At 40.7% G+C, this 25,291-nt stretch overlaps 4 protein-coding genes across 7 annotated transcripts; 2 read left to right on the top strand and 2 right to left on the bottom strand.

Moving 5' to 3' along the window:
* Positions 1 to 374: 374 nt before the first annotated feature.
* coq2 (coenzyme Q2 4-hydroxybenzoate polyprenyltransferase) lies at positions 375 to 4,420 on the bottom strand. Of its 3 annotated transcripts, none has more exons than XM_057033567.1 (8): positions 4,262 to 4,420; positions 3,611 to 3,930; positions 3,016 to 3,182; positions 2,821 to 2,942; positions 2,489 to 2,574; positions 2,252 to 2,385; positions 1,669 to 1,857; positions 375 to 1,571 (listed from the first exon to the last, which is right to left on the bottom strand). In XM_057033567.1, exons 2-8 carry the CDS (start codon positions 3,921 to 3,923, stop codon positions 1,419 to 1,421), a joined length of 1,164 nt encoding a protein of 387 aa, XP_056889547.1. In that variant the 5' UTR covers positions 3,924 to 3,930; positions 4,262 to 4,420; the 3' UTR covers positions 375 to 1,418. The 3 variants fall into 3 exon arrangements, with proteins under 3 accessions (XP_056889547.1, XP_056889548.1, XP_056889549.1); XM_057033568.1 differs by having other exon boundaries at positions 4,246 to 4,370; XM_057033569.1 differs by having other exon boundaries at positions 4,269 to 4,369.
* A 3,068-nt stretch (positions 4,421 to 7,488) lies between these two features.
* mfsd10 (major facilitator superfamily domain containing 10) lies at positions 7,489 to 12,187 on the top strand. Its single transcript, XM_057033564.1, has 13 exons — positions 7,489 to 7,610; positions 8,558 to 8,746; positions 9,227 to 9,323; positions 9,420 to 9,523; positions 9,639 to 9,797; positions 9,868 to 10,059; positions 10,466 to 10,568; positions 10,661 to 10,772; positions 10,849 to 10,957; positions 11,031 to 11,121; positions 11,310 to 11,357; positions 11,442 to 11,531; positions 11,718 to 12,187. Exons 2-13 carry the CDS (start codon positions 8,594 to 8,596, stop codon positions 11,819 to 11,821), a joined length of 1,362 nt encoding a protein of 453 aa, XP_056889544.1. The 5' UTR covers positions 7,489 to 7,610; positions 8,558 to 8,593; the 3' UTR covers positions 11,822 to 12,187.
* A 245-nt stretch (positions 12,188 to 12,432) lies between these two features.
* Positions 12,433 to 18,231, top strand: LOC130526135 (selenocysteine insertion sequence-binding protein 2-like). 2 transcript variants are annotated; one of them, XM_057033560.1, is made up of 18 exons: positions 12,433 to 12,655; positions 12,906 to 13,034; positions 13,139 to 13,253; positions 13,344 to 13,419; positions 13,533 to 13,720; positions 13,791 to 13,875; positions 13,965 to 14,056; positions 14,314 to 14,454; positions 14,574 to 14,663; positions 14,780 to 14,872; positions 14,965 to 15,097; positions 15,174 to 15,340; positions 15,427 to 15,550; positions 15,620 to 15,803; positions 15,910 to 16,130; positions 16,278 to 16,432; positions 16,532 to 16,700; positions 16,776 to 18,231. In XM_057033560.1, the coding sequence occupies exons 3-18, from the start codon at positions 13,161 to 13,163 to the stop codon at positions 16,898 to 16,900; spliced, it is 2,136 nt and encodes a 711-aa protein (XP_056889540.1). In that variant the 5' UTR covers positions 12,433 to 12,655; positions 12,906 to 13,034; positions 13,139 to 13,160; the 3' UTR covers positions 16,901 to 18,231. The 2 variants fall into 2 exon arrangements, with proteins under 2 accessions (XP_056889540.1, XP_056889539.1); XM_057033559.1 differs by lacking the exon at positions 12,906 to 13,034 and having other exon boundaries at positions 12,434 to 12,655.
* On the bottom strand, positions 17,372 to 23,632 carry prlrb (prolactin receptor b). Its single transcript, XM_057033563.1, has 9 exons — positions 23,477 to 23,632; positions 22,454 to 22,608; positions 21,913 to 22,045; positions 21,224 to 21,393; positions 20,242 to 20,405; positions 19,921 to 20,062; positions 19,748 to 19,844; positions 19,586 to 19,655; positions 17,372 to 19,506 (listed from the first exon to the last, which is right to left on the bottom strand). Exons 2-9 carry the CDS (start codon positions 22,533 to 22,535, stop codon positions 18,832 to 18,834), a joined length of 1,533 nt encoding a protein of 510 aa, XP_056889543.1. The 5' UTR covers positions 22,536 to 22,608; positions 23,477 to 23,632; the 3' UTR covers positions 17,372 to 18,831.
* Positions 23,633 to 25,291: the final 1,659 nt, after the last annotated feature.

Below are 25,291 nucleotides of genomic sequence, written 5' to 3'. Positions count from 1 at the left end.
CACACACACACACACACGCACACACACGCCACCACTACCCTCCCCTCACGTGCCCCAGCTCGCGAGATGCCGAAGTTGGAAATCGGGAACTTAGAACTTTTCGGGATTAAAGCCACGGGAAAAAATTCTAATGAACCATCTCACGCGAAATATGACAATCTGACAAAATAAGATGATTATGAGGCTTTAAAAAAGACTATATGATTTACGAAAGGGGTCCAAAATGCACTTTCAATTTTGAAGCATTGAGCACTGCGTCGCAGCAGCCAGGGCTGCATTAGGGTCGATGTTGAGCCAAAGGAAGGGTTTTTTTCTCCCCATTGTTTATTTGCAAAGATCCTCACAGCATGAATTCACAGTTTCAATAGATTCCATGACGTCAGTGGTTTTATTTACAACTCTTTCTTGCACACGTTGAAAAGAAATAATCAATTCTTTTTCTGATCATGTCATTTCTCCTTAGGTCAGCAGCTCTTATGGAATAAATGGGCCAAGGGCTCGTTTGTGTCAATAAATAATACTAATGCTTTTAAAGATATATATAATAATTTAGACAGATCAAAAACAAGTTGTGTTACTGGCACCAATCAAATCAGAATCACCCTAATGGCCATAACCCACCACGAGTAATAGATATTAACATTTAATCCCCGCCGTCATCACGGATGCCTCGAAGGCTGCGTCCTGGTGAATCGTCCTGATGCTGGGTGCGGTAGTAGAACTAGAACCTGTTTACCTGTTGGGGTTGGCAACACCCTGCGTGATTAAGCAAACAAAACCAAGAGGTCGCGAAGCTCATGTGTAATTTCCGAACATCTGAAAGCAGCTGGATCGTTGCCTAACCCTAAATTAACTTATATTTCCTGAATGCAGTCATGATCAGCCTCAATGTGGTGTTAAATGTAGCTCATTCACTTTAACTTGTTTTAGTTGTCATGCAGTTTATCTACACACAGTATGCGGCTATGCTAAAGACGATTTAATTGCAGGTCCTTTTAACAACTAAAACTTTTGTTCACAGCTTTTCTCCAGTCAACATTTTCTCTGATAGCAAAGATGAACTGTGGGGAAAATGTCGTATCTTTGTATGTCATCTTTAAAAAATCTCTTTCCCTGTAATGTGAAAAATGTTTGCGTTGTGGATCTCAGAGGACCAACCCCTGCAAGAAAGTGGTGCAGCCCTTCAACACTTGTACTGTGCAGACTTCTCCTCGAATATTTACAGGCCTTTGATGCCAAAAATCTTCTGTGGTTTGGTGCCATGTGTTAATCCGGTTACACTGGATGATAGAAATTTGTCTGCACTCACGTCAGAGAAACAAATATTCTGTTACTCCTTGTTTTTTGTAAATACGTGTAAGAGCCCAGAATTATACAGTTAAAAAAAAAATCCAGATAAATTATGCCGATTATCTCACTCAGCTTGTTTCCTCATTCTGCAGCAAACTGTCTCTTCTTTCCTTCCATAAATTCCCAGCGATAATGCCTAAAAACAGCAGAAGCCCAAGGTTTCGGTTAGAGATAAATTTCTGCCAGCAGTCCTCCGGTTTGTTGATGTCCAATGTGTAAATCTGTAAGAGAGGGAGGAAATGATTACTTTAAAACTGCATGTTTGAGGACAACAATAGCCCTTAATGGCAGCCAAGGTCCAGACTTCAGACTTCTCACCTGATAAATTAGATGAATGGCGACTGTTGATAGCGTGCCATAATAGGGAAGGGTCTGCTCAGCATTGATCCCGGCTGTAATAAGTCCAGACATCATGGCTACTGCAAAGCCACTCAGCCATGTTTTGGTTTGTCCCTGGAACCTCAGGGCAGTAGATTTGACTCCTACTTTAATATCGTCTTCCTTATCCTGCTAACCAGAGAGAGAGGAGGTCAAGAATGTGTTGAAGACACAGTCCTAACCAAAGCCAATTTGCACCCTACGTTTCTATGGCAACTTCACAAACATGTTAGCTGTATACATGCTTTAACGCAGGAATGACAGCCTCGTTTAATGAGCCTGATAAAAATACATTTACATGTACAAACATATATTTTGATTTATTATGATTATGATAACTAAATGTACACACATGTATGCATAGTAATTGCAGAGTAATAACAGCAGCAGTTTATGCATATTTCACGTTAAAGATGAGCAATTAAGAAATTAATCCTAAACAGCACCTGAGCTTCTTTATCAAAAGTTTTATCTAAGTGCTTCAAATGAAAGGTCACAAGAAACAACGGAGCTCAAACTTCACCTGATGTGCATATATAGTGTCGTATATGAGCGTCCACATCACGCCAGAGAAATACAGCGGGAGACACACGGACCAGTCACAGGAGCCCTTGATGGCAGACCAGCCAAGCAGCGCCCCCCAGTTGAACGTTAGTCCTTAGCAGAAAAAAATGAAGGGACATCGGGCTGAAAGATGCTTTGTAGATGGGATTAATTATATAAAAACAAAAATGACATATGTTTTCATGGCGGTATATACCCAACACAAGCTGTGGCCAGTACGTGATCCTCTTCATCAACGGGTAGGTGAAGACGAGAGATAACGAAGCAGCACCCAGAGCTATGCTGTGAAGAGTAAATGAACTTTTATGGTTGTGGGTTTTCTTTAAAAAAAAAAAAAAAAAAAAAAGGAGGAGTTTTACAAGAGGTTTTCATATGGACACCAAAAAGAGGTCTAACTTTTTAATTTAAGCTCAAACTAAAAATGTTCATAAATATTAGTTGAATTCATAATACCAAGGACTTTAAATTTTTATTTTATTTTTAAGGATCAATACCATCCTTGTGGTTAATATGAAGACTATGAGATACCTGTAATAGTTGAGACACAAAAGAACCCCAAGAGCCAGAGAGAGCTGCCCTCCTAGAAAGACAAGTGCCTGCATTCGAGAAATTTCTCCTGAAGCGATGGGTCGCGTCGCCGTCCGTGCCACCTGCACCAAAATATTTAATCAAACTCTTAAATCTCAGCTTTATGAGTTGCTAATGATTAATCTCCTCATTTACCTTTTTATCAAAGTCTTTATCCCACATGTCATTGATGGTGCATCCTGCTCCTCTCATCAGCAGTGCTCCTGTACCAAAAAGGGACAGCATGCCCAGATGTGGTAAACATCCAGGGTCGGAGGCCAGTGCGATGCTCCACGTGCATGGAAGGTACAGCAACCATGTCCCTAAAATCCACAGAAATGCTATTAATCCAGGAAATTGACACGTAAACAACTTGGAGCCTCTAAAGGCAGGACATCTTTGACTGGGTGAATGTCCAGGGTCAAACAAAACACGTCACACTAACGGCATTTGTTTTCAGTAGGTTTCACAATACTAACAATACAGACCATATGTGGTCAGCGGGTGCACCTTTGTGCATGAATCAGCTTGTTTTTTGAATCATGTTAACAGTTTTTTTTTCTCCTTTGACCTCTGTTGCAATCATATAAAATTATACTGTACATTTATTTTCAACTAAATAACTTATTACATTTTAAACTCTTAATACATTTTACATACTATTGACTTCACATTAATGTATGCTGTTTCTCTTTAAAGCACTTTTAAATGCCTGTATAACAAGTATTGAAAAGCAAATACATGTACAAACCAATTGGTTTGTCTAGTCTCATCAGTCGGAGGTATGGCTGAACGGGCGCTGGTGATGAATTCACAATTGAAGCAGCCGAAAATCTGAATGACCTCTTCCCAGAGTGGAGTGTTCTCCAAAGTCCGGGTGATGATCTCACTGCAGGGGAAAACGCTCTTGGTAACACACTGGAATCTGACTGAAGAGCATCTTCATGCCTTCCTCCTCTCGTGTTCAGGAAGGAGTTGGATGTGTAAACACAGAGGCAAGAACTTCCATGGTGACTCCTCCACAGGCCTTTGGCGGTCCTGCTCAACAGCATAGCTGGGGACATGGTGTTTCTGACAGGTTACACAAAACACACAGAAGCATTCTGTCAGTCGCTTGTCACAAAGGAGGTCTAAAATGCTGAAGGGGACATTCCTTTGGTAGAGGATTACGTCCTGGTTACTCCGCTGTCTAAAGCTTGAATATCGTGAGCAAACAATGACAATTTTCTTGAGAATGTAGCTATGAAAAATGTTCGAGAAAATATCATGTATAACTAGCCCCGAAATTGTTACTGACAACATGTTGAGGGTTAGTCAATAAGTAGTTTCGCTATCTGGAAATTGAACAGAATTTATGTAACCGTATCCCTGTTGTTGACAGCTTACCAACGATAAAACTTACAACGTACGTCACATGAGACAGAATAGGACTTTCATAGAAAACGATCCATTTTCAGGACGTTCACTCCACACATGAGTCTTTTCCTGTTATGGTACGCACAACATTTGGTTCCGGAAAGACACTAGCACGACACGGAACCAATGACAAGGAAGAATCTGGTGGTTCCTGTAGTTGTGCGTGTGCACTCCACTTACATCTTTTTTGAAAAAATAAAATAAAAAAAAATAAACATTGCTTCTTTAAAACCCTTCATATTTTAAACTCTAACATCGTTGTTTGCTGTATGTTGCATAAGGGAACACCATGTTAAGCACATATTGTGCATAATTAAATGTAACCTATTTTGCGAAGCCGCTAAGCATGTTATTTTTAAAGTTCAGCAACTTTAGCAGGAAATATGTTGTAGCTTTTCATTGGTATTTTTTCGCGATTCACTGTCCGTCTTCCACTTCCTGTTACGACAGGAAGAATCCCGATGAAGTTCTATTCGCGGGAAAAATGGTGGGGGTGTGTTCGGTTGTCATCAGTCGTGAGTACTTGTATTTATTTGGTACTTGTATACATTTTCAAGAATTAGTTTAGTTTCGTTTAGAACGTCATACCCATGTTTAGTTCAAGATGAGGAATCAAACCTGAAACTTTGTTTACTGTCAGTCAGTGTTTCTGGGAAGATCACATATCACCTGAAGGCAAGAATCCCACTTAAAGCATCTCCGCTGCAACCCCACAATGGCACCAAAGAAACACACAGAAACTAGAAATAAGAAGTATTTTAAAATCACAGCCATGTGATTTTTAAATGCAGCTCTTGGGACATTTTAGACAAAAGTGAGGAACAGGACTACCTTGAAACACCCCTCAAGAAACCAGAGAATTCAGAACGATTCAGAAAAAAATGTTTCTCTCCTTCTAAGAAAGAATGCCCCAATCCTCCTTCCCCCCAAAAAAGGCAAAGGCTGAGCATGAAAGCAGCATCACCAAAAGGGCTCAACGGTCATCTTGGGTCTCAAAGTTATCATTTGAATTTAGTAATAATGAGGAGGGGAATGAAAATCTCTCAAAAGGAAACACAAAAAAGCCAAACAGATGCATTACAGGGAAACACATCCATGTGGGAATATCTTCGATTTTCCTAAGAAAGCCAAAAAAGCTGAAGTTTCTGTGTCTTTAATAAACACTGATTACAAACCAGTTGGCTCTAAATTACATGCAGAGCTCACAGAAGTGTCTGGGACCATGAGGCCCGCTGGAGATGTACACAAGAGTGAGAAACCTCCTGTCAAACTTAATCAAAGCAGTTAACCAAAAAATACTTGCAAGGATTTGTATTACTGCCAGTTTTGCGCCTTTTCAAGTCCCAACGTCATTGGTGTCGTTGGATTATCATAACGGCAAACATTTCACACAACAAAATAAATAGAAAACAGGTCATATTATATAATTCCATACTAAAAGAGCAAGCAAGTTTCCAATATTGTATAAGAATGAGAAACACATGTTTTTCTGCCCCCTCTGCAGCCACAGACAGGACCTTGCAACAGGTAAAATTGTTACGAGGCGCTTTACAGACTCCCAGGACCTGACCCCCAACAAGCAACAGTGGCAAGGAAAAACTCCCCTTTAACAGGAAGAAACCTTGAGTAGGACCAGGCTCATGTAGGGGGACCCTCCTGCTGATGGCCGGCTGGGTAGAGAGAGGAGAAGGTGGGAGGTCAGGTAGAGGAGAGAATAGGGAGAACATACGGAAATACACACAGAAATACATTATATTAATTAAAATAAGCTGCCGGTAGAGTCCAGTTTAGTGGGTCAGCGGGGTTAGAGGTCATTAGGTCAGCATGCAGCTCTGAAGGCGGCGATACCTGTAGATGAATACGGGGGGGAGCAGAAAAACTACACAAGAAATAACAACGCTGGTCTACTTGGTGAGGAGGAGAGGAGAGAGAGGAGGCTTCTGGCTGAAATTCCGTTGGGTAACCTATTGCGTCACTTCCTTTCCTCCCAATAGAGTTCTTTGGTGCACTTTGCATGGTGCGTGCATGTGTGTTGGATTCACTTTATTTCCTTGAGTCACCAAGGAGTCACGGTTAGTAGCAAGAAGGTGGAATGGTACATCTCAAATGTTCTCTCGCAGAGAAGCAAATCTGTTAAAAGAATAACAGAGCAGCAAGATAAGCAACCGCTGCAAAAAAAGACAAAACAGACCTTGAGAAAGACACAGCCACTGCCATGAAGCAACAGAGAGGTCTGTAGTGCAGAGGATGTCCATTCAGCACTCAGTGTGTCATAGATTTGAAGAAGCACATATTGGAAAAGCACAACTCAAAATGTTCAGCTTCTATACACCTTAAAGGTACAAATCATCAACCTGAATGCTCTCAGGGCTCCATACCAGAGGGACTCTTCCCGCCACCGGCCACCAACTCAGAAATGTGTCCCACCCAGAGAATACCCCAGGATGATCCTGAGCAAAGGGAGTTTAAAGTGTGTTCAAACTTGACCAATGGCTCTGCTATGCAGCTTATTTCCCACTACGACACTCTCCATTTCTCTGATCAACCAGCTTTACACGGGCAGGTTAAACTGGAAAATCCTGCATAAATCAGATGGCAACCTACCACTGAATATAAAAGATCCATGGACTATAAAGCTCCTCTTCGTGTGAGAGTTTACATTTTACAGACTGTACTTTGTAATTGTACTTTTCTGAATGCATCAAATTTTTTCTGGACATTTGTTCGATTCTAGTGGTTCAGTCCAGTTTAACCAAAAGATGCAGATTTTATCAGGCTGTTTTTTGTGCAAAACCTGATTTTGTGTCACAGTTTGTGACCCAACCTGATTTCGTTATGTTGTATTCAAGTGCTGTAGGAAATTTCACTTTAATATTCCTTTAACCCTTTCTTTATTATACTTTTCACTTTAAGGGGAAATGTAATGTTTTTTAAAATATGTAAATAAATACAGAATTCAATCAAACGTGCCGTTTATTTTGTTTTGTTTCAGTACAGGACATCGCTGAACACCGGGTAGATGCAATTATTTTACGATTGAGACAGCTGTTTAAAACCGTCGTTTTCTTCTCTCGCCAACATTCTGACCTCAGACGTTGCTGCCAAAGGCTTCTGTTGTGTGTGTCGTGTTCATATTATTAATCACAAAGGAAGAAATTGTAATTAAGTAATGGTACGTAAGTGGAAGGGGAAAAGCGAGTTTTTGTAATTCCCGTGAAGGCATCATTGAGGCCGCGCGCTACGCCGTGCCCGTAAGAGGACACTGCTTCCTGGTGTGGGTTCGTAAAAATGGACAGATGAGGAAGGAACAGAGAACATAGAACCTCTTCAGTCAGGTACGTTCTCTCACTGATGTGCTGCTTTATTGGCTCCATTTCTTTTCTTTCCCTTCTATTAAAAAGTTGCGTTCTAAAGCTGTGATGGCAATATTTGGCAGCAAGCAATAACTACTCGATCACACCGCCAGTTGCATGTACATCTTTCATTATTGTGGTTTAAAAGAGGATAATTTTGTATTACATTACATCTACATCACTTTTTTAGCTGTAACTACTGGTGGTTTTTATAGAAAAAGGTTGGAACCTGTCATTTGTTCTGTACTTTTCCTCATTTTTTTCCCCTGCTGAGCTGTTTCCTTGTGTGCCTGATGGACATTTGAGTTTATCTTCACAGGATTCGCTTAAACACACATAATTGATAAATATAAGTTTTTTCCCTTTGTTTATATCAACCTTTTATGTTCAGTGTTGTTTCTTTTTTTACAGTGAGTTTTGATTGCCATAAGTAAATTAAAAATACATTCTAATCTATCTTACTACATATTAGATTTCTAATATATGAAAACATTTCCACTGAATGTGTCATTTTCGTCCCTTTTTCTTTGCACTGTCTGCTAGTATAAACCAAAACACTGACATATATCCACGTTATAACCAGGACATTATTGCTATATGGCTTAGTTTACTCTGAATAGAGGAAGAGTTGCATATTTTCTGGGCATTTCCTCCAATCATTAATAGAGATAAAGTGTTCATCTTGCGTCGATTTAGTTGCTAAGCCATAACTAAATGTTGGGCCTCTGTGATGTAAATATGCCATGAATTTTGCAGGTGAGAGAGCAGAAGTCATGCCCATTTTGCTCCAGGATTAATAAAAGCACATGGATGAGGTTCATCATTGCCTAACATATAAATCTTGCACTCCTTTTCCACAGACTATTTGCTAAAAAAGAAATACCATTTGCTCAAAAAATAAACTTTTTTTAATACTTTTTTCTCTACAGAACTGCAAAGAGAGGAGTACATATTTATCTGTAGGAATGTCAACTGTAAACGAACCGTCAGAGGAGGGCAGCCACTTCTCATCCAAAGTTATAATCAGAGTCTTCGTCATCCTGCTGTTGGATCTACTGGGATTCACACTGATTCTGCCATTATTTCCCTCCCTGTTGGAACATTATGCACAAACGGGGGTGAGCTTTATCATTATTCGTTCTTTATTTTCAAGTAATGTGTCAAACATAAATATATGGGTTATTTTACAAAGGAGGAAATAAGATCTAGTAGCTTCAGCTCAGTTATTTTCCTAATTTTAATCTTGGGACCTAATAGCTCTATACATATAAGTCGCTGCCATTATGACTCACTAAAGTAGTCTTGCAGCATTGTGGGTAGAAATATTTGTTTTTCAATAGAAGACTGTCTTTATACTACAAAAAGACAGGTATTGTACAGACATCGCTGTCTTTAACATCTGTTGAACAATAGAGGCTTTGTGCGAAGAATCCATGTCAGCGGAGTCATAACCAACTCATGAGTGATAAGATTATTAGGCATGGGCTGCGCCTTTGTGCAGACTCTTGCTGATTCATGCTATAATTGTATATTGACCTCTTTTTGCTAATTTGTATTGGTAATGTCACAGTCCTGCTGTCTTTGTTGCATCCAAACAGGACGGCGTGTATCAGTGTCTGCAGAGTGTGGTGGACTGGTTCAGAGAGGCTTTGGGAATTCCCATGGAAAAGAAATACAACAGTGTGCTGTTTGGAGGTATATGGAAGTGATATGACATCTGATGTAGCTGATGCAGTTGTTTGCTTTTCACAACTCTGATCCCTTATTTGTTTGCATCTCCCTTTCTTTCAGGACTCATTGGGTCCCTGTTTTCCCTGCTCCAGTTCCTGGCATCACCAGTAACTGGAGCCCTGTCAGACCACTATGGCAGACGACCTTTGCTTCTTCTTACCACCGTGAGTAAAAATGTCATTCTAGACTACTTAACACAGTATGTAATGTGCGATTGATAGTGGTTTATATTGACCCATGTTTGTTTGATCACATCTAATTTTGTTCCCTGTAATCCAGGTAGGGCTGATGTTGTCTTATGCAGTCTGGGCTGTTTCCCACAGCTTCGGCATGTTCCTACTGTTTCGAGTAATCGGAGGCATTTGCAAGGGCAACGTGAGCCTCTGCACTGCCATTATTGCTGACCTGCCCTGTCCGAAGGCGAGGAATCGAGGAATGGTGAGCTGGGATAGGGGCTCTCTGCATTCAGTGTGGTCAGTATACCTAACTTGAATTGTATCATCACCAGGCCATGATTGGCATCGCCTTCTCTCTGGGCTTCACTGTGGGGCCTCTGTTGGGTGCCTACTTTGCCATCAGCTCCACAGCACCAGATAATATATTATTCCAAACTCCAGCTCTTCTTGCCTTGGCCTTCAGTGTTGGAAACCTGTTTTTCATCTGGTTCATGCTGCCAGAGACACTCTCATCCGATGTCAAGGTTGGGACGAGACTTGCTATATTACAGAACGCCATTGATTTTAGCTCAAAGAGCAGATGTTCATTTGTTTCACAGTTTTTTTTAATTGTTTTTAAAAGCAAATATTTGAAATAAATTGACTTATTATATTGATTTATTCACTGTTTACAGAGGAAAATTAGTCTCCTCACATCCTTTCTGTGCAAACTCAAACACATAAACTAAAGCAAACATTTGCATTAGATTATCTTGATGTGTTTTGTTTCACTAAAAATGTCTTTAAAAGGGAAAGTAAGGCAAATTTCTCACCTAGAAAATGTCATGTAGATTAACGACTGAAACTATATTGATGAATTTTGGAATTTAACTTAAATACACTGAGATTGGAAATAAGTTTAAACAAAATAAAACTCTTGTCTCAATCAAGGCTGCCACATCGGGATTTGGGGAATCCAAGGATCTCCTGAGCCCTGTGTCATTGTTCCACTTTACAGCCGTCACCAGGGTAAAAGATCCACCTACAGAAGAAAGTAAGCTCGATGCACATACTGCCTCAAAAATCATCTGTAAGACAGAAACATGTGGCCCAGTTGTATGACTGAATGGTAAAAAATAATTACAGGAATGCAGAAGCTTCAAGCTTTGGGCCTGGTTTATTTCTGCTACTTGTTTTTGTTCTCTGGTCTGGAGTTCACCCTGAGTTTTCTGACTCACCAGCGTTTCCATTTTACAAGGTAGGAGCTCACAGATCAAGTTGTGGACTCACTTATTCTAAACATAACGACTTTTTGATTATTTTTTTCTATTCAGCATGCAACAGGGAAAGATGTTTTTCTTCATCGGTGTCACCATGGCTTTAATTCAGGGGGGATACGCACGCAGAATCAAACCTGGGCATCATATCAATGCTGTCCGGATGGTAAACCTTTACTTTTTATGCAGAAACCAATAAGGTTACCATTATAGACTTACACTCTTTTTTATTATTTTAGGCAATCTTGGCATTGATCCCAGCATTCATCCTCATCGGTCTGTCATGGAATACAGCAGTATTGTATTGCGGCCTGCTCTTGTATTCATTTGGTGAGGGTTTTTTTTTTTTACCATTACTCTATGTTACAGCACTTTAGGTTAATTATTCTGATACGTGTCCAAATCCAATGATGTATAAATAAAACTGCAGTTGACACATCAATATTTTAAAGGTCACTCCTCTCTAACAATTATATATAAGTATTTCCTTGCTTACAGTTTGTCTCATTCTTTTACAGCTGCTGCCATCGTAGTCCCATGCCTCTCCACACTTGTATCTGAACACGGTGAAACTATTTGGCCTTTTTGTTTGTCTTAAAAGTTGAAATTCAAAGATTTTGTTTTATAATGTGTTTCGTGTTTTCCTCTAGGCTCAGCCAGTCAGAAGGGCACAGTGATGGGTATTCTCCGTAGTGTGGGTGCTCTGGCCAGAGCACTGGGCCCAGTGGTGTGTTCTTCTGGTAAGTAAGGACAGACACAAGCTAGTATATTTATTTAGCCAGATATTTAAAAAATCATTATTTAAAAAAATCATTTTTAACATACTGTATGGAATTGCATTCTTGGTTAATTTTCCTGTAAAAACAAAAATTGTGTATGGAAAAAAAAAAAAGAATTTCAAGATGACCTTTGCATTTTCTTCATAGTTTACTGGATAGTTGGTGCTCAGACCTGTTTTCTTCTCACATCGATCTCATTCGTTATCCCCCTGGTTCTTCTGAGAACAGCCGGGAGGCAAAAGGAGGAGTAAGAGGCATAAAAACATTTAAGTTATTTTAGGCACCACTGTTTTGGTGTAAATGTGAACAACTTGTGGAAAGTCATATATTGACTTAATTCTTGGACACTATCAAAAATAAATGCTTATTTTTGTGGTATGTGGCAAAGTTTATGCTACATTTCAAAATGCAATAAAAGTATTGCTTGTGGCAAACTGGGAATGTGCAAATGAGTGAGCAAACAAAATGTTAATGCAAGTGTGATGTCCACAAGATGGATATAAATACTTTTATAATGTAGTATTTTGTAACAAGACTGTCATTTTGATGCTGTATACTTTTGTAAGAAATGATATTCTGTTTCCTATAATAAAAACAAAGTAAATATTAACAGTGAATTTTATGACTCAGTTCATTTATTTATACAAGTCTAAAAAAAAAAGTCATGAGAACATTTAACTGTGTATGGTCTTGTTCTTTCACCTATGTCGGTTAATTTTTACTATCTTTGACCATTTATTTTTATACACATTTTTCCTCAATATTGGCAGCATCGACCGCGTCATTCGCGTTAATATTTTTAAACGGGCATAACCGTAAACTACTATACAGAGGGGACCTGTTCGGCGCGTGCGTACGGCGCCATTTGGCAGCATGACCTGATTGGGTAAACCGCCGTAATCAGCTGTTTACCCACTGGTTTACACTATCGGCTGCAACTACCATGCTAACAAACAGGCTGCTAATGCGTGAATATACAATTTGCTGTCCCGAGTGATGAATGTAGCAAAGTATGACAACACATGCAACTTTATCCGAGGATGTGGACACTTGACTACAAGTAGGGAGTCCTAACGATGTACAAGGTATTCTCCGTCCAAAAAAGTTTTTTTGGTTTTAAAACAGCCAGTTAGCTAGCCCAACAAGCAAGCGTAAGCTAACTTGTTTTTGGCTTTTGGAGAAACTTGTTCTTCAGTAATCTGTTCGTAAATTTTCGTCGTAAACTGATGGTTGATTTACTTTACCGCACTTTGCGACGTCGGGTTTCACATAAAAATGCAACTAGTATCTTTGTAAAAGGTCACATTTCATGATAAGTTGGTGATCTTCTCTCAGGAGAGCAGATTCTCAGCTCCAGTCAAATGGCCACTAAAAACAGGCGAGACAGAGAAATGAGCCAAAGACACTTAAAGCACCTCACCTGATCTCATCAGATCCATGTGTCTCAGAGCAAAGTTTAGGAGGGTAGGGAAATGTCACAGATCTACCTAGATCTTGTTAAATATCTGTAATATATGTAAATAAAGGCTTGGTTTAATTTTGAGTGTAATATATTTTTAAATGTTTAGTAACCTGTCAGGTGTGGGAGCAATGAATAGGACAAATACGAACTGGGGGTCCACTGGACCAAAGGAAATGTCAAGGAGTCATGGTTGGACGAGCAGCAGCCACGGAGTTAGAAAGGTTGGACACATTGACAATTTTAGGTTTAGTTTATGGTTATAGAAAAATAGATTGACATTTTTTATCAGTTTTTCACGTTTGTCTTTTTAGACCTTACAAGGCAACAAGGAGTTTTCTTCTCAAGACAGAGTTATGGGGAAGCGCTCCCTAGATGCACAGAAAAAAGGTAATAATTGAAGGTCCTGATCACCTGGTGCCTTGGTGGAGCGCTGCTAAAACATTTCTGGACTGCTCAGTGGGGTTTTTTATGTTTGTTGACTTTATGTATTTGGACTACAGGGTTTCTAGGTGCACGATCGTCCCCAAACTCTGCAGGAAGATCAAAACCAGTAAAGTCAGACTTCCTCCCATTTGAGGTGAGAATGAATGATTTTCCAGAGTTGGCTGGTAACAAATCAGCCCCTTGTCATGTCGAGAACTGGAGGTCCTCAAGCCCTCCAAAGCAATCACCTGCATTCTCCTGGACGGTGAGTCCAAAATATCACATTTCATACAATGTACTTTTCTGCAAAAGCTTTAAGAATTTCTGTCCAATAGTCTGACAGGAGAGAAATCCCATCACAGCCTGAATGTCAACAAATAACCACTAATTCCACGTCTGACTCCTCCACAATAGCTCAGAGTGGGTGAAAATTTGTGTTGCCAGATTTAATTGAATGCAGCACATTGTTTACAGCAAAAATCCCACTCATGGGTTCATTTTGTGAACAGGTCAGGCAGCCGTTACATCTTGGGCCAACATTGCCTCACAACCTCCGAGGAAACCTGCCTCTCACAAGAGTAAAACCTGCACCAACCTGCAGGTTAGATGACATGGAACATTTTTTTTTTACAGGGCACTGACAGTTTTATGAGAAAAGGCTTTTTCAAATGATTAACAAAGTCTCTGTGAGCTTAGATATGTGAAAGGAGAGCATATATTTTAGCACGTAATTTGGCGCAACATATATAACTACATTTATTGTTAGTAATTTAAGATTTAAGAACCTCTGGTGTTTTTGTAAATCATTTTAATTTTTCTTTAAGTGATGCAATGATTGTGTCACTTTCTTCCTATCAGTCTGAGTACAATCCTGAACAACAGGAAGATGTCACCTCAGGAAAGAAGAAGCGTAGGAAAAAGAAGAAAAAGACTAAAAGTGAAGGTGTTGAAGCTGAGTCAGAAGGGCCTGCAAGTTATCAGGAGCCTCCAAAGATTGAGGTAACTTTAATTAGTGCATTTATTTACCATTCGGTCACACTCAAAACTTTCTGCTCTGAGGAAAACAAAGCGTTAATTTGATTGTATAGTGAAATGAAAGATTTATTTATTTTTGCAAGGATGAAGAAGAGTTTCCAGACTTATTTCTGTCTTTGACTGTGAATGACAGGATGATGCCAAGCAGCAATGCAGCAAAACTATGCTATGAGGTACCTTTCAGTTGCTTGTCCTCATATGTGTGCCCAACTTATAATTTGGATACTGTTTCCTGTTTTTAATACACACAGTTTTTTCTAAAAACAACTTTTTATGCTTTCTTTCTCAGAAAATTCAAAAAGAAGGGTTTCATCATTTGAATGACCCATCCAAGGAAAATTTAAATGTACCCAAAGGACAGGTTGGAGCTCAGAATACACAGGTTAGCGTAGAGAAATTAGTCTTTCATACTGATTTGGGCATGTTGTCTAAATTATTACAGCATTTCAGGTCAACCTCTTTCTACCTTTTCAGAAAACTGAAAAGATGTCAGGGAAGAAGAGCAAAGCTCCTGTTCAGCTGGACATAGGAAACGTGTTGGCCACCCTTGAAAAAAAGCAACAGACTCAAAAAAACAGGCAGGACGCCAAGTCTGTTATTCTTTCCGGTGGGTTATGGCTGCTAATGGCATCTGAATATGTTTTATTCAGGAAAAAAGTACATTCTTGAGACATTTTTTGCAGTTGGGGGAGGATTACCTGTTGTCCAGAAGCAACCCCCTGTCCAAAAGAAATTACCCTGGCAGAAGGACAAAATTGCCCATAATCCTCTGGACTCCACCAGCCCTTTGGTGAAGAAAGGCAAGCAGAGAGAGGTGCCCAAAGCTAAGAAACCAACGCCTCTTAAAAAAGTAAGCCACCTTTAAGCCAGGATCTAATTCCTTTGCAATGACAGGTGTAAGAATCCACCTTAAAAATAAATGTCTCTGATCCTCAGGTCATATTGAAAGAAAGAGAGGAGAGAAAACAAAGACGTTTGCTGGAAGAGAGAGGACTGCTGCCTGAACAGGAGTGTCAGCCTGACGATGAAGCTGCAGAGGAAGAACAGCACAACACCTCAGGTGAGATCTGCAGGCGTACACATCAGCTGAATGTTGATCATAGTGGTAACTATGTTTCTGAACCCTCAGGTGAAGTTGGAAGCCCAGCGGAAGAACTGAGTGACCTGTCAGCTTTAAATGATGCCAATCAAGTGGCAAAAGACTGTGACGAAGAGCTGGAGACAGATCAGACAGTGGAGCAGCAAATCGCTGCGTCTCCATCCGTGTCTTACCCAGCCGGCAGACTCAAAATCCACAGCAGAAAGTTCAGAGAGTAAGATTTTGGTGTTTAACTGTGTATACAATGAGTTATGTTAGACATCAATTGGTGATTGTGAACCGATTCACACATATTGTGCGTTTACACTTTTTTTTTTAAGCTATTGCACCCAGATGCTGAGCAAAGACGTGGACGAATGTGTGACGACCCTGTTGAAGGAGCTGGTACGTTTCCAGGACCGCCTGTACCAGAAGGACCCCATAAAGGCCCGCATGAAAAGACGGATTGTGATGGGCCTCCGAGAGGTCCAGAAACACCTCAAACTCAGGAAACTCAAGTGTGTCATCATCTCGCCCAACTGTGAACGCATTCAGTCCAAAGGTAAGGTGCCCGTGTAAGATGCCAAGTCTGTAGAATACAGAATGTAGAATGTTTCAGAAGTCATTGTAACAGATTCAACGTGCAATTAGCAACTGCTACCAATGACCACAATCCTGGTGTCAATGGAAAAAATGTCACCTTTTTCAGGAGGCCTGGATGAAGCTCTGCACACCATCATCGACACTTGCCGAGAGCAGGCAGTGCCGTTTGTGTTCGCCCTCTCTCGGAGAGCCCTGGGCCGCTGCGTTAACAAGGCAGTACCGGTCAGTCTGGTGGGCATCTTCAACTACGACGGTGCACAGGTCGGGTTCCTTTCATTTGTACCTCACATTATTGGCTGTCCATCTTTTCCCAATACAGTGATGACTGATGTATGCTTCATGTCCGTGGGTCATCTATAGGACTTCTATCATAAGATGATTGAGTTGTCTTCTGAAGCCAGGACAGCCTATGAGGTGATGCTTTCGAATCTGGAGCAGACAGACGCAGAGGAAGCGCAGCAGACCAGCCCCCTGGCTGAGAAGGTTGAAACTAGCTCTGGTGACCCGCAGCCAGAGGAACCAGAATACCGTAAGTTTGACAAAGGAGCAGATGTACACAATCTTTATCCAGGAAAATTTCTATATTTGTCTTGTTTTTTTTCAGTAAAAATTTGGAACAAAATCTTCGAGCAGGATCGCAGCAACCAACTCCTGAACTTTGAGAAACAGCTGAGCTTCATGCACTTGGAAAGTGAATGCATTGAAACCACCAACGGCGAGGAGAGTTGACCGTATTAAAGCCTTCTGTGCCTCACAAATGAGCTACTTTTGCCGATAACCACTTTTAGAAAGAAAAATACTGGGGTGTGCGACGGATGTCAGATGCTGCTGTGAATCACTTTTATCCGGAGGAGTTTTTGTCTAACAGAAACACATAATATAACCATCTGTGGAAGGTTGTATATGAGCCGTTATATATGTTAACAGTTCACTCGCTTGGACCAAACCTGGGATTTGATGATTTGCGTTGTGATTTTCCACTGTTTTGTTGTTCGATCACCCCGCAAGGTTCTTGCTTTTCCCCCCCATTTGTTTTCTCTTTTGTTCTGAGAATATTCACTGCCTATTAGCGTTGCCCTGAGCATTAGTGGTGTAATGTAACATGAGGAAACAAGCGGGTATTATAGCATATCAGAGTCGATATTAATCGTACACGTGAAAGTGTGTCGGTATATCGGAATCTTTAAGGCTGCGACAATCCTCTGACAAATTGAAGTTTATGAATGTAAAGGTTTATGGTTGCAGAACAGTCTGGGAGCACATTTGGAAGTCTCAATTGCATAATCTTACAGTTGTGCTCAGTCATATTTACATATTGACAAAAGAATACTTCCTAAACAGTTGTTAATAGGATATATTGCACTGGTCTAACACAGGAATAGTTTCTCATTGTGACGGCAATTAATTAGTGATTTTGTTCGATCTATAACATTTACAGGCGGACACAACATAGATTTGCTGTTTACATATCCCCCAATTACGCTACAGAGTAGACCCTTATTCTTTATTTTCTCTTATTGTGCTACATACTGTATATTGCACTACCTGCCACTACGTTTGGAAAATAAGTTTTGTTACCAGGTATTCATCATACATTTTTGTGGAGGTTTTTTTCTGTTTACTTAAAAATTGTAACACAAATTGTTGTAATTAATTTTTAAAAGGATATTCGAATGAATCCACAGATGTTTGCTGCATATGCAGTTGTTATAAGTTGTTAATAACGGGTACCTGTTGTGTTGAGGTGGGGTCGCTCATTCTGAGCTACGTTTTGCTGTTTTAAAGGAGAAGCAACAAAAAGTCTTACCTTTTTCTAATAGAACTGTACAGCACAGTATCATCATTTAACATCACCTGGACAACAAACACCAGCCTCATGCTGCCCTGCTCATTTCGTGTTAAATGGGTCTAAATTGTAGCTTTTCACCCACGTAGGTGCCTCTGTCTTTTTGTAATTCTCTAACAGAAAAGGTTCTGTCATTGGGTCTAAAACTCTGATACAGGAAGAACTGGAGGATGAAAGGCTCTTTGATGCAGAAAATAAAGATATTTTAAACCAACCCAGTTTCCTTAGATGTTCCTATTATATCACTCTTTTGATGCAGATGAAAAATATGATATGGAATTTAGTTTCCATCCTATTTTACCTCATTTTTAAGTGTAAATTGCAAAAATGTACTCAGTTACATGAAAACATCTTTAAAAATCATATACATTTATCAACTTGTTAATACCTCCAAGGCAAAATGTGGCATGTGTGTGTGTGTGATTCCCTCAGGAGGACTTCAAAAATAATTTACTTATGAAGGAAGGACGACACCAGCGGTCTCCTTGACTGAATGGATCATCTGCTGCACTGGGAAAGGTCAGCTTATTTGCTGGATGTATTCACTGGTGGCGTGTGAGCCGTGCCACCTTGTTCCAATCGCCAGATCACAATGCTCTTAAGTGTGAACAGATGGCTGTTTTATCCAGCTAACCCTGGGACCACGGGTGTCCCACATGATCTGGCCAGTTTGGGCTTTATGTCATGATTAATGTTCAACTGGTTAGTTTGACAAACTGGTTGGTTACATAAGTTCAAGGAGGTCATAGGAGGCATGCCTCTAGTCTGAAGCTGTAGAATGGAAGAATGTCCCCTCAGGCCATAAAACAAGGCTTTACATTAGAGCCGTGTGAGGGACAGCATCTATATATCCACCATCGTTGAAGTCTGTGACCGCTTCCTCTCTCAGTGTGACCTCGGGAGGTTTTTTATTCTTGAGACGCTCACAGTCAGTGTAATATTTTTCTTGACAGGAAGTATGAACAGGCGTAGTTTCCAGAAACACCACACTGCCACCATTCACGTCTTTCACCCGGCTGTAGTCGTCTGACAAGTTCTCTGCCTGTCCGCTGCTGAGCCTTCTTCCTGCACTGCTGTCTGCCTCTATGTGGTCCAGGTGTGGGCCGACATCCACGTAGCCGCCGATCGCGTGTGGGTTAAGAGTGCTTGTACAGTACAGCAGACTGTTTTCTGTTGGGTTTGAGGGAGCGGGATTTAAATGGGAACCTGTCTGCCCGTCCTCCGGCTGAGACTCAGTATTGGTGAAACTCTCCTCGGAGACAAACTTGTGGTTAGCGGTATGAGCCTTGACCTTCTCATGGTCCTGCAAGCACAGCAAGTCTTCACATTGAATCTCTGATCCTACGCAGTAGACGGAGGGAGGGAAGAAGTTTTTATTCCTGTCCATTTCTGTCACAATTAGGTACTCCTCCATGTGGTCCTTCCAGGTTGCCATAAGAGGGAAGTTCTGGTTGCTAAGCAGAGTGTTGAAGTCTTCAGATTGTCCATCCTGTAGGTTTGGCAGGAACAATTACAGCATTAAATGGGACGCATTTAAAACAAGATGAGAACAGAGCACAAAACCTTACTTTAAGATGTCGGAAATCAACTCCTCTTATCTTCGGACCGGGTACAGGGGGCAAAATGTGCCGTTTGATGCTGGGGAAGAAAAGAAAGTTCTGAGTCAGGACCTAACAGAAATATTAAAATGTAGAGGGTTTTTTTGTTTGGCTTTTTCAGGGTGCTCATACTAGTTCCACTTCATGACCAGGATGCACATGGCTGCCATAAATGGGACCGCAAACAGCGTGGAAACAAGGATCCAAAAGGATTTTCCTCTCTGCAAAGCTGAAAAAAGAAATTCACACCACTGTGATCAAAAGGCAGAAACAGAAGTGGAGGCTTAAGATCATCTGATGCTCACAGTTAGGAACTTTTTTAAAGGCGGCCTCGCTCCACTCGCTCCAGGAGCCGTGGTCTAGTCTGCAGCGGACCTGGACCACATACACCACCCCCGGAGTGAGACTGTACAGGCTGAAGTGGGTTTGTTTGCCTGACAGGTATTCCTACAGTAAAACAAATATCAAATATTCACACTCAATCTATTGTCCAATCACAGAACTGAAGAAGCCTTCTGGATAGAAGGCGAAACGTCTTCAAGAGAAGAAACCCAGTCCAGTTGACAGAGAAAACTACCTTGGACACTCAATCTATTCCACTCACATTCAAATCACTGGAAACTCACCTTCCACTTGCTGTTGTTTTCCTGTCTGACCCGCAGGCTGTATTTGAGAGTAATCCAGCCAGATCTGACATCTGTGTTATCAGGAGGTTCCCAGGATATATGAAGGTTTGGGATCTCATCCGACTCCACCAGCACGGTCACATTCTCGGGGGGATTTGGTTTCACTAGTGAGCACAAATGGGGCCACAGTGTGTCAACATCTCTGCACAATTCGTCATTTAAAAAACCTAAATTCTAAGAATATTTTCAAGCTAGTTGAGTGTGACGCATGCTTTAAGAGTTTACGTCAGTGGTTTCATTCAGGCTGTGTTTTAGCCCGAGTGTCGTGTCAGAATTGACAGCAATCGGTCCAACTGATGGTAACATATTTACTATTAATGGATGATGTATTGATGTTTAACTGCAGACCTGTGGGGCAACCGTTTGGAAGACCAGAATTATCTGCACACATTTTTTTGTGGCAATCGCTCCGATCTCAGTCAGTTCAGGTGAGCTGGTAGTTGATTACAATGAGCTGTGCTTCAACCAGTAAAGAATTGCAGACCAGACAAAGGTGGAGATATAAGTTCTGCTGCTGAGAACCAGTTTCACACGAGGCATAAACCTGTCCTGCCTCATTCTCTCCACCGCATGCTCAGAAACTCTGACCGCCAATAAAACCACGGCAATCATTAGCCAGATCAATAGCGGCAGCGTGAAGTGATACCTCATCATCACTAGTTCAAAGTGTATTGGGACAAGTCCAATGTGACTATTTAACTCCGTGATTTCAAACAAGGCTGCAACAGGCAGATCATGTAGAAATATATTGGAATCTCTTTCTTCGTTGACACGGTCCGATTGGAGTGCAAATTGAGCTTTAAAGGCGCAATAATTGCATTAGCGGTTCCTCATTTGCAGTTTCAGCTTCTTAAACATAAAGGAGAGCAGTTTTTGACCTGTAGGTGGAACCAAACAAGTTAATCATCAGCTGCCAACCAACCAATTTCCATCACGTCGATCTTCAAGGGGTCCGAAGTGGCATTTCCGAGGGCGTTAAAGGCCACCACTATCAGGCTGTAGTCGACCCAGATGGACGTGTGGCTCTTGTCAAAAAAGCAGGAGTTGTTGCCTGCTGACTCGTAGTCGGGACACTCTTGCAGTCCCGTCAGTCTGTGTGGACACAAAACAAGACCTTTACTGACCAGGTCTGAGCAAACTCTGCTGGTTCTGCTCGCACAAAAACATAGGTCAACACAGTTAAACAGGGTAGCGGCACGTAAAGGACTACAGGCCCATATACTCAATAAATGCTATGATTGAATAATAATCGTTTGTTCACTTGATCTATTGGTATCAGGATTATCCTTTTAGCCTCCGTCCACTGGAAGCCTCCATCTGTACATGGCTTTATGTCTCTTCGTACTTTTCCACCTGCTAGTTTATAACCCTGCAGTTAACTCACCCAAACAGCTTATAACTACTATATTTAGCATATATTCTGGTCATTTTATTCCTCCATAAATATATCTATTACATTTATTAACACGCAAGTGATTAAATCCATTCAGAACTAAAGAATAAAAATAGTTTCAGATGTCAAATTGACCTATTTCCGTTAAGTTAAAGATGAGGATTTGTATGGAATAAGAAAATAAATTCGAAGAATTGAACTTGGAGATGAATACTTGCCCTTCTCTGTCGTAATAGAGGCGGTGTGTGGTTGGCAGCCCTCCGTCAGAACCCGGCAGCCACCAGCAGGTAAAGGTCTCCTTCTCAGGGGACCTACAGCCGAGCAGTACAGGCGTCCCCGGTGGAGACATACCTGGCAACCACGACCAGCAAGCAACACGTGACGATTCATAGGGGGAAGCAGAAATAATGAACAAGTGGATGGGTTGACCTCAAAAGAACAAACAAGTGGAGGGTTAAGGAGGTGTATTTTTGCACGCAGAAACCCGTCTGCAGGAATATTAACTGTTGTTGTGTTGCTCCTTATCTGTGGAATCTCCCCAGAACGGGTCTTTAGGACGGTGGTGGGCGACTATGTGATATGAGGGGGTCACTCCGGCTTTTACATGTTTAAAAAAACCTTTTTTTTCATTCTATGGTAGGCTGGAGACAATATTTCGAGAATCACAATGGTGATTTCTTGTAAGTGGATAACATTTTTCTGGGGAATACTTTTCCAAAATATAATATAAAAATATAATTATGTGAACTGTGAACTCACTGACGGACTCTCCGGCTGCAGACAGCAGCAGAAGCAGCACCAGCCGGGCGCCTCTTCCCATTCTGATCATGCCACGCATCATGACGAAGGATATGACATCGCAGGCTGGTGGTTGAAAGACACAGGAGTGTGGTCTGGCTCTGTCTTGTTGCTACCTGAAACAAGGAGTCATAAAGGGAAAACACAGAGCACATACAATAAACCAGCACGGAGGGAACGTGAACAGTCAACACAGGCTGGACAACAGTCAAGCAAACTCCAATAAATCTGGCAAGCATTTAGTTGGTCCACCCAAACTCAGTGTGAGAAACAATAACAAGGTCGGCCTGGAGTCCTCAGGTCAAGGATACTGTAGCAGCAGATTTCTTCCTTATAGACATTCAAATCTATAAAAACAAACCAATTTGACCTTCTTGCACCTGCCAGCTTTTTTGCCTCAGTCTCATGTTCACAAGGTGAGGTTCATCGACTAACTGATTGATTGATTGATTGATTACAACTGAGGACTGAGGTCATATGTGACAATATCAGGTTATATACAGGATAGGCCAGGATAGTAATTTAATTTTACGTGCATATTCCATTTTTCGAATAAAAGCAATGTATGGAATCACAAGAATAATTGCATCGTTTGCAACAAACTTTACCTTAAATACTGAGGAGCATAGCAGTCACACCAAAGAATGTTGTTGCGTGAATAAACATGTAAATATGTAGCAGAAACTGGCATTCAATACTGAAGACGTCATATGAAGACTTCAGATTATAATAAAGACAAAAACACGCGCGTATTCTATTGCTAAAATTACACTTCTTCGCAAACCTACGTTAAAATAGTTGATGCAACTAAACAAACATTGCTGCCTTTATTTATTTCTATTATAATTTTGTTATTGTATTTTCACGAATGAAAGAGTCTTAGACTCTAAGAGCATTCCAGTGACATAAATGTCTTTTGGCTTTAGTGACCAATTAAGCAGTATTAAGAGATTTAATAGTATTAGTATTAGTATTCACACTCACCTAGTGTAACCATTAAAGAGCTCTAAATTTCAGGAAGGCTGAAGCTCTTTGCAGGAGCCGAGTCTCTTCTCCGATGATTACTCTTGACTATTGAAGGATACTTGTGCACCTGAAAAAGGAGGAAGAGGAGCGTCCTTGGAGAACCCGATTGCAGAGATTGTATCTGAATCACAGTATCTCACTTATACACACTTTGCTGAAACCCATTCTTTTGCCCTCGTTTTCGGTTTATATTATCGGTACGCAAAGACTAGAGTTCTTCAATCTCTCTATATCACTATTAAAATATCCAACCGATTGAGTTAGTATGTATATTGTCGGCCGTCAACTAAAGAAGGGTTTTAACGTATTTACAAATGCAAGTAACTCATCTTACAATTTAAACAATCTTTGGCAGCCGGAGAGCGCGGTAGGTGTGTTTTTTCTTTACTGTCAAATATGACGAACGGGTGGTTTGATGAACTTATACACTAAGTGTATGGGGTTAAATAAGGGTATAAACTACACAGCCCCTTTCATGTAAATTAATATTCGTTTTTATTAACTTATACTGTTTAGGTGTTCATGGAATTTTGTAGCTCTAGGATGGAACTACCGGGATGGAATTACTTGTGTGATCACACAAGAGGTGTGACATTTGATCAGGGAATTTTACACCCGACACAAACCAGCTTCCCTTCATTTTGTTCAGGCTGTATCATGAGCGTCTGTGTGTTCCAGGTGATTTTTAATTATTTAGTGCAACATAACAAATTACAATTTGCCAAAAATGTTTTACAGGCAACTTTTTCGTAGTTCCTCAAGAATATTACTAGCAAAGTGAGGACATTTTGGCTGATCCTCGCAACTAACTGTTTGCATTAGGGTCAGAGTTAGGGGGTTAATTGGGATGGTTAAGGTGAGGGTCCTCACAAAGTCAGAAATGTGAGGATATGTGTGGGTGTGTGTATGCATTTTGGTTTGTTCCCTCAACTCCTAAGGGTTAAAGGTTCAGGGAACTCTCCTGTCTCTCCTGAGCCCTCACAAAGATGCAAGTACAAACACTTGTGTGGTCACTGGTTTATATAAATGTTGATATTTTTCTACTATGACAGAGGATAAAAATGTGATCTATTCAGACTTTCCTCTCATTTTCAACATGCAAATCTTAATTTTTCTATACGCTGAACAAAGCAGGCACATTCCAGGCAATTCCTTCAACAGTAACAAGATTAAACTTTATTAACCTCCACTTGAAGGTGTACATTATAATATGTTCGAAACAATAATGATTTATGGATGAAATGTGTCCGGTGCTGTTGGGTTCTGTAGGTTTTCATTCATTAACTCAGAATTGAACTATAGGAGACTTGTTTATTGTAGCTAAATAAATGGGAAGTCTGTGATAGTTCAGTCTTTAACCCATGCTATGAGTCAACGTACGGTAGTTGCATTTATGCTGCTGTCTGTCAGCATTTAGTGAAAGTTCTTCCCCTTTTTAATGTGAGCCTGAGGCTACCGGTGAATTAAGGCCACCTATTTGCAGCAAAGATTTTCACTCAGATGACCTAGTGATAGAGCACAAGTGCCCGTAGTTTTCCACTTCTCCGTCTTCCAGGGCCAAGCTGCAGACCTGCAGACCTGTAGACACAGACTATACAGATATAAGGATCACTTAGTCTGAAAGATTCTTTTCCTCACCTCACATTCAGTTAATTATTTAATTTCACCAGATGTTGTGCACATTATCTTCAACTGTCCATGAGTTAAGTCACAGTAATCAATCTGATAATAATGTGTTGACAGGACAGACAGCATATCCTTTTAAACAAGCCA

The sequence above is a fragment of the Takifugu flavidus genome, chromosome 5, assembly GCF_003711565.1.
Source record: "Takifugu flavidus isolate HTHZ2018 chromosome 5, ASM371156v2, whole genome shotgun sequence".
Classification (NCBI taxonomy): Eukaryota; Metazoa; Chordata; class Actinopteri; order Tetraodontiformes; family Tetraodontidae; genus Takifugu; species Takifugu flavidus.
Note: the sequence above shows the minus strand (reverse complement) of the source record. Positions and strands in the feature narration are given on the sequence as shown.